This window comes from Heliangelus exortis, chromosome 11 (assembly GCF_036169615.1).
Source record: "Heliangelus exortis chromosome 11, bHelExo1.hap1, whole genome shotgun sequence".
NCBI lineage: Eukaryota > Metazoa > Chordata > Aves > Apodiformes > Trochilidae > Heliangelus > Heliangelus exortis.
Window position 1 is genome coordinate 6,152,063 of NC_092432.1, and position 15,827 is coordinate 6,167,889.

At 45.8% G+C, this 15,827-nt stretch overlaps 1 protein-coding gene across 13 annotated transcripts in view; it reads right to left on the bottom strand.

The window, feature by feature from the left end:
- Window positions 1-1,932: 1,932 nt before the first annotated feature.
- CHD2 (chromodomain helicase DNA binding protein 2) overlaps window positions 1,933-15,827 on the bottom strand; it is an 83,860-nt gene continuing 69,965 nt past the window's right edge. For 12 of the 13 annotated variants that reach the window (XM_071754274.1, XM_071754273.1, XM_071754275.1 and 9 more), the window contains 13 exons: window positions 15,280-15,321; window positions 14,074-14,213; window positions 13,186-13,324; window positions 12,900-13,050; window positions 11,471-11,593; window positions 11,052-11,180; window positions 10,234-10,368; window positions 8,934-9,068; window positions 7,176-7,354; window positions 6,887-6,986; window positions 6,129-6,345; window positions 5,522-5,771; window positions 1,933-5,406 (listed from right to left, as the gene is read on the bottom strand). In XM_071754274.1, coding sequence (XP_071610375.1) covers window positions 5,073-5,406; window positions 5,522-5,771; window positions 6,129-6,345; window positions 6,887-6,986; window positions 7,176-7,354; window positions 8,934-9,068; window positions 10,234-10,368; window positions 11,052-11,180; window positions 11,471-11,593; window positions 12,900-13,050; window positions 13,186-13,324; window positions 14,074-14,213; window positions 15,280-15,321 — 2,074 coding nt within the window. In that variant the 3' untranslated portion in view covers window positions 1,933-5,072. Of the gene's footprint in view, window positions 5,407-5,521; window positions 5,772-6,128; window positions 6,346-6,886; window positions 6,987-7,175; window positions 7,355-8,933; window positions 9,069-10,233; window positions 10,369-11,051; window positions 11,181-11,470; window positions 11,594-12,899; window positions 13,051-13,185; window positions 13,325-14,073; window positions 14,214-15,279; window positions 15,322-15,827 lie in introns of those variants that run through there. The other variant, XR_011727956.1, reaches the window with a different exon arrangement.

Below are 15,827 nucleotides of genomic sequence, written 5' to 3' on the forward strand. Positions count from 1 at the left end.
CTGCCACGATTTGTACCAACTCCTAAGAGCTTGACTTCAGTCAAATCTGCAAAGTCATACATAAAAACTGCCCAGAGCACAAGGGATTAGAGGGTCTCCCTTCCTCACTGCTCTGTGTGGAGGTCACCAGTGGTCCCCTGCTCACCAGCCTCAGAAAGAGCATCATCTGGTCAAAGTGCTGGTGTAAGGGAACAGTCTATGCCAGCACCCTGGCATGGCCACAGGGCTCCATGAACTGTGTCCTTACAGAGGAGGGTTAGGGTTAGGGTTAGGACCTGTAGAGATGCATCCCGACAAGGGGTTTCCTCATGAGGGACATTTCACCATCAGCTTCGAGGAGGCCTCAGGATTGAACTGGTAAAAGCATGGCACTGCGAGACGCTGGGTTACCAATGTCCCTGTCAAAGTTCGAGTAGGAGGAACTGAAGAAGGAGGGGTTTCAGACTGAGAGGGGCGGGACACAGAGGGTCTGTTCCCTGCCCAGACTCCATCAAGGTCAGGCAGACCCCAGCCCCTCTTTGCCCACTCTGTACTTCACTGCTGTTCCCTGTGCTCCTTTACCCCCAGCTCCTCAACTGCTCTGCAGAATCCGCATCCATCGGGTGCTGGGCAGAGCCCTGGAGCCGTCTCCTGAGTCGGCCCTGACACAGGGAGCCCTCAGGCATCCATCCCTGCCAGCATCGAGAGCAGGTTGTGGAGATATTTGTATACATTTCTAATTTTTGTTCTTCATCCCGTATGTTACGGCCTTTCCGCTGCTGTAGTACATGTTTCCAGTTACCAACTGCTAAGTGTCTCGTCCTTTTGTCTTCCCCTTTAGCAGGGTTGAGGCGGGGGTAATAGGGAATAATTCTGTCCTCTGGGTTTTTGGTCTGCTCAAACTGCTGAGCCGGGATGCCAGTGTCCCCCAGCATCGCTGTGCCCTTATTCTTACCTGCTCCTGTTCCTCAGTCTCTGCTTCTCCAGCTTTTCTGTGGACAAGAGAGGAGTCAGTGCTGAATTGTAAAAAAATCATCCAGGACAGGGACACCCAGACCAGCTTCCCATGGTCCCTGTGCCTCCCTCCAGCCAAGCCTCCTCTCTCCCTGCAACAGCCAGCCCCAGTCACTTTTTCCATTAGAAAATCCATTTTTCAGGAGCATATAACTCAGCTGTGAAATTTCACTCTTGGCTGAAACTTGGCTCAGCAGCAGAGAAGCTAGAGGACCCAGTGGCTACAGGTGTGAAAAACCCTTTTTACAATAAGCATTTATAACTTGGGAGCAATCTTTTCAAGCCCTGCATCTTTTTTTTTTTTTCTTTTTTTTTTTTTTTTTTTTTTTCTGTGTGGGCCTCGGTGAATGAGTGGAGGGGAAAGACCAAAGCAAAGCAGCCAGCAGGATGCCATCCATCCCACCTGAGAGGCACATCCTGCCCAATAGGGCTGGGGACAGAGCTGAGAACTACTCTCATGAAACAGGAGAACACTTCTCCTCGGGAAAGGGGAATTCTCCTCAAAAAGGGTCAGAAAAGCCTGCACAGCTCCAGAGATCCAGAAATGCAGAGGCTGGATGAACACATGAACATTGGTCCCAGTGAAATTCTGATGGGAACGAGTGAGGAAACGCACAACTTGTCCAGATCAGGTGGAAATTCCCATCCAAAGGAGTTTCCAAGTCTATCACCACAAACTGCAGAACTATGTAAAACAGCCAAGAAGAACATGCTTATTCTTGCAGAGTGAAAACACCCATCCCAGCATTCCCGTGGCTGGCATGAAAGGACCCTGTGATCCCCTAACAGCTTCCATTTTAGGGCACCCACCCTCTGCTGTCCCCAGACACCCACTATACTGAGGGGCTGCAGGACCCCCCTCCCTGACTCACCATCCTGGCACGGTGCTGAAAATCTCAGGAACACTTTTTTAATATACAAGAATCAAAAGTACAGCAGTTTTACAATGTAGGAAAATTTAATACATACTATATAAACAACATATTTACATCAGAAATCACTAGGACAGTGGCATTTTTTCACAAATATAAATTAATATTAATTAACTGTTTTTAGTCAACAGGTTTAAAAGTCCACATTTTTACAGTAAGAGTTCTTCTCTCCCCAGAGGAGAGGCGGAGGTCAGGAGGAAATGGGTGAAAGCAGAATAATATTTTTGTGTGGATCACTTACTGTTAACGTACAGATGTCATAGCACTGCTCAGCTGGGCATCACACCACCTGTCCATAGCAGGTTTTGGTCTGCAGGACTTGTATCATGTGAATTCACAGCTTTACATCATTTCCAAAGGGATCAGGCTAAAAAACTCTGTTCTAAAAATAAAAACCCAGCAAGTTGCTACTTCTTCCTGTAAAGAGGCTAAATGGGAATCCTGCAGCTGGTTCAGAAGGAAGAGCTGTACCCAATGTTGACACAATGCAGTGAAGTTTATGGCTGTGGACCTGTCCCCTCTGATCCCACTCAAATCCAAGTGACTGAGTCTGGTTCTGGTCCCTTTTGAGGGGACAAAAAAAATTAATGCATGCGTGTGTGTGTGTGTGTGTGGTTGGGAAGGACTTTCCCAAAATCTAGTTCTCCAGCTTCATTAAAGCCAAACCCAGTGAAGATCCAATCACTGTAAGTGAAAAAACTATGTGACTTCAGGATCAGGCTGAAAGGTTAACAGCTGGGAAAGCTCATCCATGGATATGGGTAAAGCTTTTACTGTTTCACAAGGAAGCCCCAACCAACCTCATACCTGGAACAAGCAGAAACCCCCACATCTGGACATAAAAAAAGCCTCTTGCTAGGGTTCAGTTTCCTGCACCAACTTATACTGGTCTGGCCAGTATTGCCTTCTGCTACAAGTGTATGGCACAAACTTACTATCATGATAGCACCGCTTGGTGAACAAAAAGAGCAATTCTCTTTGCCCCTCTGAGGTTCTTCCATTTTCACATTAAAAGCTAATACCTCTGAAAAGAAAGGACCTCTTTGTTGAATACCACAGCAAGTGTGCCTACAGTCACAGCTTAGTGAGAAACACCGCAGAAACGTGTTCTCTCAACACCTCCCATCACCTGGCAGCTCCAAGGGGGACTGTGGAAGACTTACCTGCACCTCCTCCTGCACAGGTAAACACTAGCATAACACCTTCTTGGGGTGCTACAGTGCCCCTAAGGAAGCAAAACTACACTGCATATGCTGGAAATTTTGCAAATTAAAACCAAAAAGGAGAGCAAAACACTTCCCGTGTGCCCTGTTAAAGCAGCAGGCTCAGAAAGGAGTGAGTGACAGCAGCAGATTTCAAGGGATGCACTGCATGGAGGGGGACACAGGGGTATTAGTGTTGGTTTGTGTGTGCCTTCCAAGGCACTGGCTGGAGTCAGGAAGCCAGCCCTGAACACCCATTTCCCCTCAGTCTCTCAGGAAAAGGACATCACAGCTTATTAGGGTTAGATACTGGCACCTGAACATGAGGTTCAGTTTCTGTCCCCAACCAAGAAGAGGAGTCTGGAACAGCCTGGTCTTTAATACTGAGCTCTGGGAGATGACACATCCCCAGACACCATACTCTGGGCAGCCCAGCTGCTGGGAGAGCTTTGTGGTCTCCAGGGATGTGACTCCATGAATAGTGACAGAGGACCTCAAAAATAATCACTCAAGCCACTTCTGGTCAGCAGTCTGTGTGCAGTGCCTCTCACCATGCCAGTCTCCAGCCTGGACTCTGGTCTGATCATACACTGACTAAAAATACTTGGAAGAAGTGTTTGTCCTGAAGTCCACTGAGCTGAACTACAGACTCTTTTCCCTCAGCCATGCTGGGCTCCTAAGACATCTGCTCTAAGGATTTTTAAGAACCAGTCCTGAATTCTTCATTCTTTCCCTGCTCACTTAGGAGCTAACTCCTCAGGGGCACTTCCAATTTATACAGACAGAAGGTTGTTCAGTGCTGGTACTTTTTAGCAATTTGCTGACTAGTGGAATAGTGGCAGGAAGGTGACCATTTGCATCAGCCCACTGGATTCCTATTTAAAACTGGTCTACCATCCTTTATCCTTTGGCTGCAGTAAAGGCTCGTGATCACTTTTACAAAGCCCAGACTTGCCTTAAGACCAGAGCACTTCAGTGACAGGGAGATTAGGAGCTTCAGGATCCCCAGACACCCAGAGCTGTCTTTTGGCCTTGCAGCTCTCACATATCATCTGTTTGTTCCTGGACCTTCCAAGCTACCCATGTTAGAAGAGAAAAGCAGCTGTTATAAATTCCAGAGCTCTGTCCACTGGGAAATACTGTTCTCACCCCAATTTCTTTCCTACTAAATAGAACTGGACTAAGTCACTGCTAAGGAAGTCTGTCTTTTTTTCACAAACTCCAAATCCCCTTGGAGTCAAGATTTGCCAATTCCAGCCCTGGAGATGAAAGATTCCACACTCCTCTTCTGTTGCAGGGGACACAACAGCAATCAAAGCAGAGCCAGTTTCTTGAAATGGATAAAGACACAGAAATGATAATGTGGTCAGGAAAGCAATGGGTTGTCATCAGCATAGAACTGCTTTGGAGTCACTCTGCAGGGACACCAAGTCCCTCTCTCAACCAAGTCTGGCTGCTGAGGGACTCTCCCATCCCTTCTCAAATGTATCCTGCCATTGCCCTATGCTGGTTACATACAAAGACCAGCCTAACCAGTTTATTCCCAATCCCAAAGCAGCATCCATCATGTAACATCAAGTCAGAGCAGGCACACAGCCTTCTGCACAATCCTAAGGAGCATCAATCTGCCTCCTCGGTTTGGGGAAAACACTGGTTAAGGAAAATTCTCTTGGGTCCATTAAACTGGGGAAAACAAGAACAACAATAGAACAGAACAAGTCAACAAAGCTGGTTCCAACATTCAATGTTAAAAGAGGGGAAAAGAAACAAGAATCCAAACCAGAACAAAGAAGTAGGGAAAGTCTTCCTCCACCTACTCTCCCAAAATCCTCCTTGACGCAGCAAAATGATAGCAGCACGTTCAGAGTTGCTGGCTGGAGACACCAGCTGCTGTTGTATCAAAACAAATATTTTTAGATGTGCGCTTTTCCCCTCTCAGTCCCTTTTATGCTTTCCGAATGTTCCAGTTATAATCTGGATTGTTTTTCTGTTCTAATGACCTATCCAGAGGTGACCTGTGATCAAGAGGTGACTTGGAATCATGGGGGGATTTCTGAGAGGGAGGCGAGCGAGGGTCCGACCCTGCTGGATGAGGTGGAGGGAGAGGCTGTTTGTAATCTCCGGATTTGTCTGTGTGGAAGGACCGGTAATGGTCTGAAGGTCCTTGGCCATGGTATCCCATGGGTGGCCTGTGATCAGACATCCGTCGGAAATCCTGCTGGTGATAGTTCTGAGGCCTGAACTCATCGGATCGTCGACGCTTGGAGTCGTGGTGGTGCCTGCAGGGAGAAAACCAATGGATGGAGATCAGTTCCCCAAGGAAAAACCTCCCCACTGCAGCCAGGTGCTTCAGTGCCAATACCTCCCAGCCTGAGATGGAAGGGAATTAATCACCTGTCATAATAATCTCGGTGGCCTCTGTGGTCTCTGTCACTGTTGTACTGTTCATACGGCCTCTTGCGGGAGAGGTTATTTGGTCTGTAGTTCCCAGAGCTTCTGTGGGGCTCTCCACGAGATCTCCGGTCCCCGTAGTGGTGGTCCTTGTACCAGTGCTGCTCATACTGGTGATGCCGCTCCCCACCCCACATCTGGTTGCTGTTGCCACCATAGCTGAACTTCCGATCCCTCTGCCAATCTCCTCGGTCTGCAATGAGGAAAGCACCAGTCAGTGTCCTTCATACTTTAGTTTAAACCCGTTACTCTACTGGATTCTCCAAACAGATTATAAATATTGCTGTCTCCCTTGAACTTTCTCCTCCTCTGTGGGCCTAATTTTATTCTAAGAATTTTTTAAACATTATTCTACCAAATCTTATTCTGTGCTGTTTTTTCACTCCTCTCATCACCATGCCATCATGTTTTCTATTTCAACAACAAGGACAGTGATAATTTATGTCCCATCCCATCACCTTTAAACCTGACCAGCTCCAAGGATCTGTGCCCAAGAGCAAACAGCTGCTAGATTAGCAGGGATGGTTTCTCCTAGCCTGTCAGTACTCACCTGTGTTGCTGAAATGTCTCTTGTTTGGATGGCCATAGTTGTCACGTGGATGCCCATGCATCTGCTGTTGGGTGTGGGAAGGGGGCAGGTGGATCTTCTGGGAGTGAGGATTGTGAGGGACATGAGACTGGGACATCACAGAATCACGGCTGGAGCCTGAGGGCTCTGGGCGGAACGGCTTCTTTATGCTGGACATGTCCTCCTTCTTCTTCTGCTCCTGCAAGGTGGAAGAGAGGGCTACAGCTCAACTGTTCATCCACCAACATATTGAGATTATGCAAGCAATCACCTTGTCTGTCAGCCTCTGGATTTCTCTGCAGCCTCCCCACGCTGTGGGACACCCAATTCTTTGAGGACTTTGTGACCCAGCTGTGCTCAGGCATTTTATGGATAGCAAAGACACAAATGTGATGAAGGACAGGCAAGGTTTTGTCCCTTGTGGCTCTGCTTCTGCATCCTATCTCCATGGAACAGCACTCCCAGGCTTTTAGCTCTAAAGGTCAACTCAACACCAGATGCCACATCAAGCACCACACTTTCTTGGTTAGAACAGCCAGGAGAAGTGACCAGTGTTGTTAGGTGAAGGGAGAAATGCCACATGAAACAGGAAGCAAATGCAATCAGACTGTTTAGATGTTAGGAAAGCCACATACTGACAACATATAATAAAACCCACAATAAGAGGCAGAAAGTACTAACAGTTCAAGTGTGACAACTTTTAAAGATAGTAACCGGAGGGAAGGCACTTCAGATCTCACCTCCTCTTCCTGTGACCTTTTCTTGTGAGCCATCTTGTAGAGTTTGTGAAGTTTTCTGGCATCAAATTCTGTGAATTTTGACACAAATATCCATAGGTTCCTAGAAGGACATGAATATTTTCTGTTAATTGATACATCAGCAGTCTAACTGCCAACTGCTTTCAAAACCAACATCCAATCAGTTTTACCCTCTCTGGAAAACAGTTTCAACCCAGCTCTGGAGAGGATGATCTGGAGAGCAATAATGAAGTTCAAAATAAAGAGCCATAGAAACCATAATATCATTCACCTTCTCCATAGCTTGATATGATCCTGATCAGTGTAGGCTTTAAGGCACTCAGAGATTCGGTCACCAATTTTTAGGAGGCAGTTGCGTGTGTGCTCCAGCTGTTCTTGAACTGTCAGTCCCTTATCAGGCTTGTCGAGTTGCTTCAGTGCTTTCTTGACTGGTCTCATCCTTTCCTTGCACTTAAAAAAGCAATAGAGAGCAGAAAGTGATTCGACCCAGGGCTCAACACTGTTCCTTTGCTAATCACACAGAGCTGGAAGAAGTTCATTTGCATGAGGTAACTTTATCTGACCATGAGACACAGAGAAATCAGTTACAAAAATAACCAGGAAAAGATGGGAGCCTCCCAACCTCCTCGGCTGCCCCTTCTTAGAAGGGAACAATTTGCTCTGCAAACCGTAAGAGCACAGTGTTTGCTCTCTCACTGATCCCAAGGCAGGCAGGGAAGCGTAACTGAGATCCCAGTGGAATAAGAGGTCCCTCAACAGCCTCCCTGTCCATCCCCATCTGGGGCTGCTTTAATCTATTGCTTCTGCCAAAAACTGAAAAGAGATAAAAAGCAAGCACCATCTTTTTTCAGCTGTGCACAGACAGTAAATCAGACAGGTTTTCACTGTCTGACTGGACTGTTCATGCAACAGGGAGGGAGAGTTAAATAAAAAAACAGACAAAAATAACACAGGACCCACAAGCAAACGCACAGATTTGCATTTAAAGACCTGTTTTTAAAAATGGCACTTCAACACCTCCCAGTACAAGTCAGGCTAAGGAGAGTGCCATGACAACTTTTACTGAAAGTCTGTTTTTACACTTTATCACAGCTTAGCAGTTTGGGCGGACCAAAAACCCAGAGGACAGAATTATTCTTTGTTACCTCGCTCTCCCAAAGGGAAGATAGAAGGGGAATAAGGACGAGGGACTTAGTGTTGGAAATTTAAAAAAAAAAAATGTTAAAAGATTTACTGCAACGAAGGAAAAGCCGTAACATTTGGGATAAAAATAAAAAATACAAATGCATACAAATATCTCTTGATGCTGGCAGGGATGGGTGCCTGAGGACTCCCTGTGTCAGGGCTGACTCAGGAGAGGGCTCCAGGGCTCTGCCCAGCACCCGATGGGTGCAGATTCTGCAGAGTAGGTGGGAAGCTGGGGGTAAAGGAGCGCAGGAAACAGCAGCAAAGCAGAGAGTGGGCAGAGAGGAGGGGCTGGGGTCTGCCTGACCTTGATGGAGTCTGGGCAGGGAACAGACCCTCTGTGTCCCGCCCCTCTCAGAGCCTGAAACCCCTCCTTTAGTTCTTCCTGCTCTAACTACAACAGCCTTGCAGATATGTTTTCTGCAAGAGCATTTACACAACTTGGGAAGTGCTCACAGCTCAGATGACATCTTGTATGGAGGTCACCCTTGACACTCTCGTATATTTTCCCACCTGGAAAAGCCCCATAGGCTCCATGGCTTCCCCAGGAAGAAGACTGCCATGTAAGGCTGCAGGGTCTTCTGTAACCCACAGCAGTCAAATGAGCAGTGGAACTTACCAGCTAAACAAAGAGAGCCCTTCTGCATGTTCTGTTGACAAGCTCGCCTGTCCTGCCCCACCTGGCACCCCTGGCAGAGGGAGGGGATCACCATGTGCCATCACACAAACCTGAATTTTTCAGAGAGTTATCTCAATGTCTTAACAGTGCAATTGCTTGATGAGAATCAGGAGCTGGAGGAGTTTTGAAGTTTCTGCCTTCCCATCTCCCGAGGAAAATACTCACTATGCTGAATGTTTCTTGGTCCAGATCATCATCCTCATCTTCTCCAATGGGGATTGGTTCACTCCCTGCAGTAATGTGGACTGGACCTTGTGATCTCTTCACTTTACTTCCAGATTTGGCTTCACTACCTTTAGGCTTTACAAGGACAAATTACACACATCATATGGTGAGCCAGACTGCAGGATCCCAAGTGACTGAACTAACAACCTCCACACTATTGTTACTGGCAGTTAAACCCTGGGCATTGCTCCTCCCCAGATCCCACACAGGACAGCCTCCCTCCACAGATCTCAAACTTCTCAGCTTCAATGCCTCTCTAGCTTTACGTCATCCCTGAGGGAGTAGAGAGAAGTCAGAAGCAACATTTTGGACTTGAACACTTATGGAAAGGAAACCAATGCTGAAGACTTGGAAGAGAGGTTAAGCTAAAGTTTATATATTCCTTGCAAAATACAGAGCTCAGAGTAGTCTCATGTCTACAAGGATGTGCAACTTCATCTGATGTCTGTAGTCCTCAGACCCTCTGGAAAGCAATCTCCAATTATGGTCTGTTAGTGTAAATTTTGATTTATATGACTTAGTTGCAGTCAAAGCACTTTAGAGTCAAAATCATACCAAAAAAAAAAATCACTGGAAAGGAAACTTCCCTCAACATATGTGACAAAACTTCTTGGCTTGCACTTATGACGTCAGTGTCAAAACAGAGTATGCAGAACTTTTAACTCCTCTTGCAATTTGAACCCAGCCTCAGGGCAGTTGTACCCAGAATTCAAGGGACATTTTAGTCCACAGCATACCATTGATGTTGAAACACTCATTCTGGTGAGTCCTGAACAGCAGTGAGGACAACATACAGTCTTGACAGTGTGGACAGTTGGGTTATTTGGGGTGAGTTTAAATTAAAGGGGAATACAGACAAGGAGCTGCCAACTCCATGATAAATCACTGGTGAACATAACTTTGATCTGAGCACTCCAGGTTCTTCCCCCTTTCTTCCTTAAAATCAGCTATTTGGCCATATTGCTATCACAGGGACATCTGCACTTTAAAGGCAGCCTGACAAAATAGGTTCCCTTTTTTTTCACATTCCATCAAGCTTTAGGATATATTGCCTTTTCTATTTTTATTGCAATTGTTCACAATAAGAATTTGAGAGGGCTGAAAAAGGCGTAATACCTTCCCCCACAGTACTTCGTTGATGTCTCTTCACACAGGGCTTCTAAGGAATTCTAAGTTGCATTGCTTGCCCTTCTGCTCAGACGTTTTCCTCTCTTAAACTGCTCCTGGGAGTACCACATACCTTCTCTTTCTTCTCTTTCGTCTTCTTTTTCTCTTTTTCACTTTCCTTTTCCTTCTTACTGGTTGTCTGTTTTTCCTTGTTTTCTTTGTTCTCTCTCTTCCTCTTCTTTGCTGGGCTCTTTTCCAATCCATCCTCCTAGAAAAGCAGTCAGAGCACCATGGTGAAGTCCTTCCCCTCACCTCTATTTTCTGGTTTAAGCCCCGCTTAACCAGCTGCAATCCACCCAACCTTGACAAAAAGGTATTAAAAAAACAGATGAACCCCAATCTGTAACCAGCTGCCAAACTGCAGATAAACACTGCCTTCCTATGCCAGCTGTGTTCGAGAACACTCAGCCCCTAAGTTAGATACTGATCAGCACAGGAACAAAAAACCTTAGACTACAAGCCAAGCCACTCAAAAGGCAGAAGGTTTTCTAAGCAACAGCATGACCTTGGTAAACTCCAGCTTCACCACTGGCTGACGTACTGGAAAGGAGAGGGAAACAATTCTTCTTTCTCTCCTTTATAAGGGCATCACCATTTGTCCTGAGATAACCTTTCCTCCAAGTCAAGAATGTGGATATGTGTGGCCATTCTAGGCTCCCCCTAAACACTTGTAGTACAAACATAAAAAAGCAGGTGGGAAAGGCCCTTCTTTCACCCTGACAGCTGTACAGATGCTATTGTGAATTTGTCAGTCTTCTGGGGGGATGCACTCTGTAGATCCCTGCTGACTCCCCAGGGCATTTGCTAGGGGTGCTTCCCAAGGTGAGTTTCTGCAGTAGCAATGCAGCTCAAGGGAACCTGGAAAAGCTGCTGTCCACCAAGCTGATTTACCTTAACTTCACCTTCTTCTGACTGGTTGTCTGAGTGCCGAGGAGGGGAGAGTTCATTCCCATGCTCATCTTTGACTTTAGGAGTCTTGTTCTCTTTCTTTACTCGTGGCTTCCTCTTCTTTAGCTTGCCCTGGTGAAAACGCAGAGCAAATCAGGGCAAGCAAATAGCTACAGCTACTTATCTCCTGAATATCCTGCAAACAGATGCAGGTCCTGCAGGGTGGCAGGAAGCCTGATGAGCCTGAGTTCTTCAGAAAGTGCAGTAATTATCTGCCCCTTGCTAAACATAATTTCAGTATCACAATGCAATTAGACAACAGACAGGTCCATATTCTTTCATGCAGATGATGCTCAGGCTATTTCCTGCCACCAGCCAACCACTCATCTCCAAACCCCTAGAATAAAGCAGTTACATCTCACCTCTTCCCCATCTTTCATGTTTTCTTTCTTGTCGAGATCTTTCTTCAGCAGTTTCAGTAGATAATCAGCTCGGGTCTGGAGCTGTTTTCCCTGAGGTTTCTTATCTGTCTCAACAGGTAGAATCTTTGATAAAGAAGAAAAAAAAAAAATACACCCACATGCATCTCTCAAACCTTGAGAAAAAAGAGACATACAAGCAGAAGTCCTTCCAAGCTCAGCAAAGGGATGGAGATGCTGGACCTTCTGGGGGAACAAGAAGGTTCAATTATTTCTTTGAGCTCTCACAAGGACTCTCCTTGTCGAGCCAGAAGCAAACCTCTGAGTAGGCATCCCTTCCCTTGGCCTTTTGCAGAAGTGAAAGGACCCCAGTGCAACTTCCTAGATTCTCCAAGACCTTTCTCCTCAGTGCACAGAAAGAATAAAAAGAGGTCCCAAAACCATTTGGGACCTTGAACTGCAAAGCTGAGTCCACTCTCCTTGATACAGCATATTTGTTTGTGACAGCCTTGTGGCAGCATGCTGGTCCCCTCTGGTAACCTAAGGCATTGCCACAGCAATGACGCAGTTGCAGAATTTTTAACAGAAAACAAGGCTGCAAGGTGCCACTTTGTGGAGGAGATACCTCAGCTTCCTAACTAGGCTAACTTTATAGGAACTGGGGTGGGTCTAAGGCAGCTGTTTCCATTGCAAAATGCCTTTCTGAACTTCATGCAGGACGACTCTTGGCCACTGACTGATCTCTGCTAAAAAAAACTACCAGGGAAGTCATGGGAATAGAGCATACAGACAAGCAAAGCTGGGATAGAGATTCTCAATGTTCCTCAGCCCTGTGTTGCAGTTTTCTCTCCTTCCACTCTCCTGACAATGGGTGGTGGCTTATTTTTAACCTGGATCATTTCAACATGGCCCCCATGAAGAGTCCTTCTGGGAATGATTGGAACAGAGGAAACAGATGGAGGCTTTCCAACTGGCTTTGCTGCCAGAGCCAGTCATGTAACTATACCCTCAAAGCTAACACAGACCAGTCTTGACATAAGCAGCATCAAATCTGTGAAAAATTATTTCCACGCAGAAATTGAGACTCATCTTGTGAGATGCTCAATGAAATACCAAGTCATGATCATCCAATGCACCCTGCTCCATCCTCTGCATGTAACCACACATGTCAACATTACCATTTTCTTCCTGCATCATTTTACTGTGGTTCATCTGGTACTGCTCAGAGAAAATTTACTGCCAATCAAGTAACACAACTCTGCTTTCCATCAAGCATGTAGCATTCCACGGAGGTCACTATTTTCCTCATTATTATTTATTATTATTTTTGGAGAGGTTACAAACATCAACATTCTGTTTCTGAAGTAAATCAAGCATGTTCTCTATGAGGACTGCCATGGACCCAATGCAAGCAACACGCAAATCAACCTACCTTATCAGATAACTTCAGTTCCGGGTCTGTTTTAATGAGCTCCCAGTTTCCATAACCATGCTCATAAATTCCCACTAACAAGCGGGAATCTTCCTCCACTCCCCAGTCTACATCAAAATGGGCAGCTTTGACACGGCACGTCAGGCGGTACCTGAAGGCATTTCAAAACATGAGCTACTTCTAATGCCACAGAGGATAAAGCAAATCCACACATCTAAACTCTTTTAAGTTACAATTTCTCAATTCTCTGAGCCTCTCCCTGCATTGTCTACTCAGCCATACTCACTTCTTTCTTTCTTCTGGGTCCGCGGGAACGGATTTGTGAAGCATTTCAAACTCCTCTTCATGCTGGATGATGGATTTCACATTGACTTGGACACCAGAAATCTTGATAGTAGGACCTCTTCTTTTTCCAGGTCCTTTGCCTGCTCAACAATAAAATACAGCCATTATGAGAACTCTAACAAAAAGAAATGCCTCTGTAAAAAACCCAAAAACGTCTGTCCACAGAGATCAAGACCTTTTCCAAAACCTCTTATTTAAACAAAAGGCTGTTTGTTAAGGCATGCCCCCAAAACAATTTCTCTTTCACTAATTCACTAAAATCTGCAATTTAAACACCTCCCAGTATCATTTTCTTAAATACACATCTAAGTACACAGGAGCTGCTGCTTTGATAGTTTTGCTCAGCTGCAACAGGCAGAGACCCAGCAGGAAACCCAGCCCAGACCCCTGTATCTCCAAACCAACAGCACAGAACAGCCACACAGAGAGTGCCTGATGATAACAGCTCCAGGAAATGCTGATTGTGGATCTCACTTTACCGTGGTGTACACAGAACTGGTTTGATTCCTAATGCCAGGAGCAATTAAACCATGGTCTGCTTTGCCTTGTGGCTCAGCATTAAATAAGATGATGACTTCAGCCTCTCCCTGCAAAACTTGTGTTCAGCAGAAGCCAAATGGTATTCGCCAGTCTAAGCAGAAGACTCAGGGTGAGTCTCTGTTGGTGACAGTTACCTGGCAGAAATGGGACAATTTAAGTGTGTGCTTGTTCTTTGCTTTTGAGTCACAGCATTCCCTGCCTCCCTGTGCATCAGGGAAATGGTTTTCTTACCAGCTCCATGAAACACACACCAAAGATAGCAGCAGCAGCACACAACCCTTTTGCTTACCTTCACCTGGATTTTCTTTCAGCTGCTCCTCATATTCTTGCATTGCTGACACACAGCTGTTGTGAATAAGTTCCCCTAAACGTTTCAGATCAGCCACTGACTTATCCACCAGCTCAGCATCCCTGGCAATACACTCCAGCCTGGGGAAGGAGAAAAAAAAACATTGCAAGTTTTCTATCTGATACAGCATATCTGTTTCCAAGTCCCAAGCACAACTGTTTCATAGCTTTTAGTGGTCAATTTTGTACATGGATGAATGTATGAAACCCACATAAGTTGAGTTCATGCAGGACACAAGCTAGTCTTTTAGTCATTTTAGCCTTTTTGAGTCTCTTTTTAGGTCTTACAGCTGTAGTACAGTGCAGATGTAGTACAAGTGATCCAATCCTTTGGATTTTTTAGTACTAAAACAAAGGTAAGAACTGTCTATCTAGGGCAAAGAAGCACCCCCTGTGACTGTACAGTGTTCCGTCACAGTTTCCCAGTTCCAAATTAACTCCATTTGATGGTCAAAAGCTGCCATCTGCTGTCCCTGTTGCCTGGCTGAAGTTAAGCAATGCCAAGGCCCACACGCAAGGCTTGTAGTGTTTCACAACAGAAGAGTACAACCAGCTGAAAAAACACAGTCATTTGTCAGACAAAATAGGCAGGAATGCTGCCTGCCTCAACTCTGAGACCTCAGCAATGGCTACAGACTTCCAGAGCCAGCACAAGTGCCCACCTCCTTCCTCATTCCTCCCTCCCTCCCTCAGGCAGGGACACAGCACTCACACAGGGCTCTGCAGACCCCTGGGGGATCTCCCCACTTCCCTACAAGAGGGATATGGCAGTGAGAGGGAAATGCTCCACATTCAATCTGGAAGAGCTTGGCAAGTGCCTTGGGCAGCATTTGCTGTTCAGGCAGCTGCTCCCTCTCTTTTCTAGGCAGAGTGGAAATGCCCCCAGGGCCAGACTCTGCCAGCAGGATGATGATGATGCTGTGTACAGCCTGGTGCCATTACTGCTCTAGCTGCTTTTCTTTGGCCAGCATTCATCAGTGCCCATCAACTGAGACATAGGGGACAGCAGGGCAGTGGCTCCTGGCTGTGTGCTGGCCATGGGGGCTGGACCAGACCCCCACAGCAACGTGTACGTGGCCAGGCTTAGAAACACAACATTCTCCCTCCCTGTGATAACCCTCTGGAGCAGGGCCAGGCTGGGACTTACCGTTCAAGAGGGAGTCCAAACTTCTTGTAAGCCTTGATAAACCTAAGCAGAAACAATGAAATAACAAAGCAAGAAAACAGCAACTAAATCAGCAGCCATAAAAAGTGGATCAAGTATCAGAAATACAGTTGAGTATATTAATAAGAACCTGCCATATTCTCAACCTTGCATTCCCCACTGATTAGCTAAGTGTCACTCAGGACTGAGACTCCTAGACCATTAGCCTCCACAAAAGAGTTTTATGACCTCGTCTGGAGAAGAACACAACATTATTGTGAATGTTGGATGTTTGACAGATGGAGGAAAAAAAGAGGAATCTCGTAACTGTAGTGTAAAAGATAAATGAAAGAAAGCATTGGCTCACACCCTGTTGATAATTATTAACTTCACTTTTTCCAAACAGAAAAGAGGCATTAATGTCATTAATAATTTTAACACTCAGGCTCTAAGTGTAACAATCCATCAGAGAAAAGACAAGTCTGGTGCAATCCATCGCAGAAGTTTGCAGACAGGATTGGTATTAATTTTTATGTCTTATTTTTATTGTG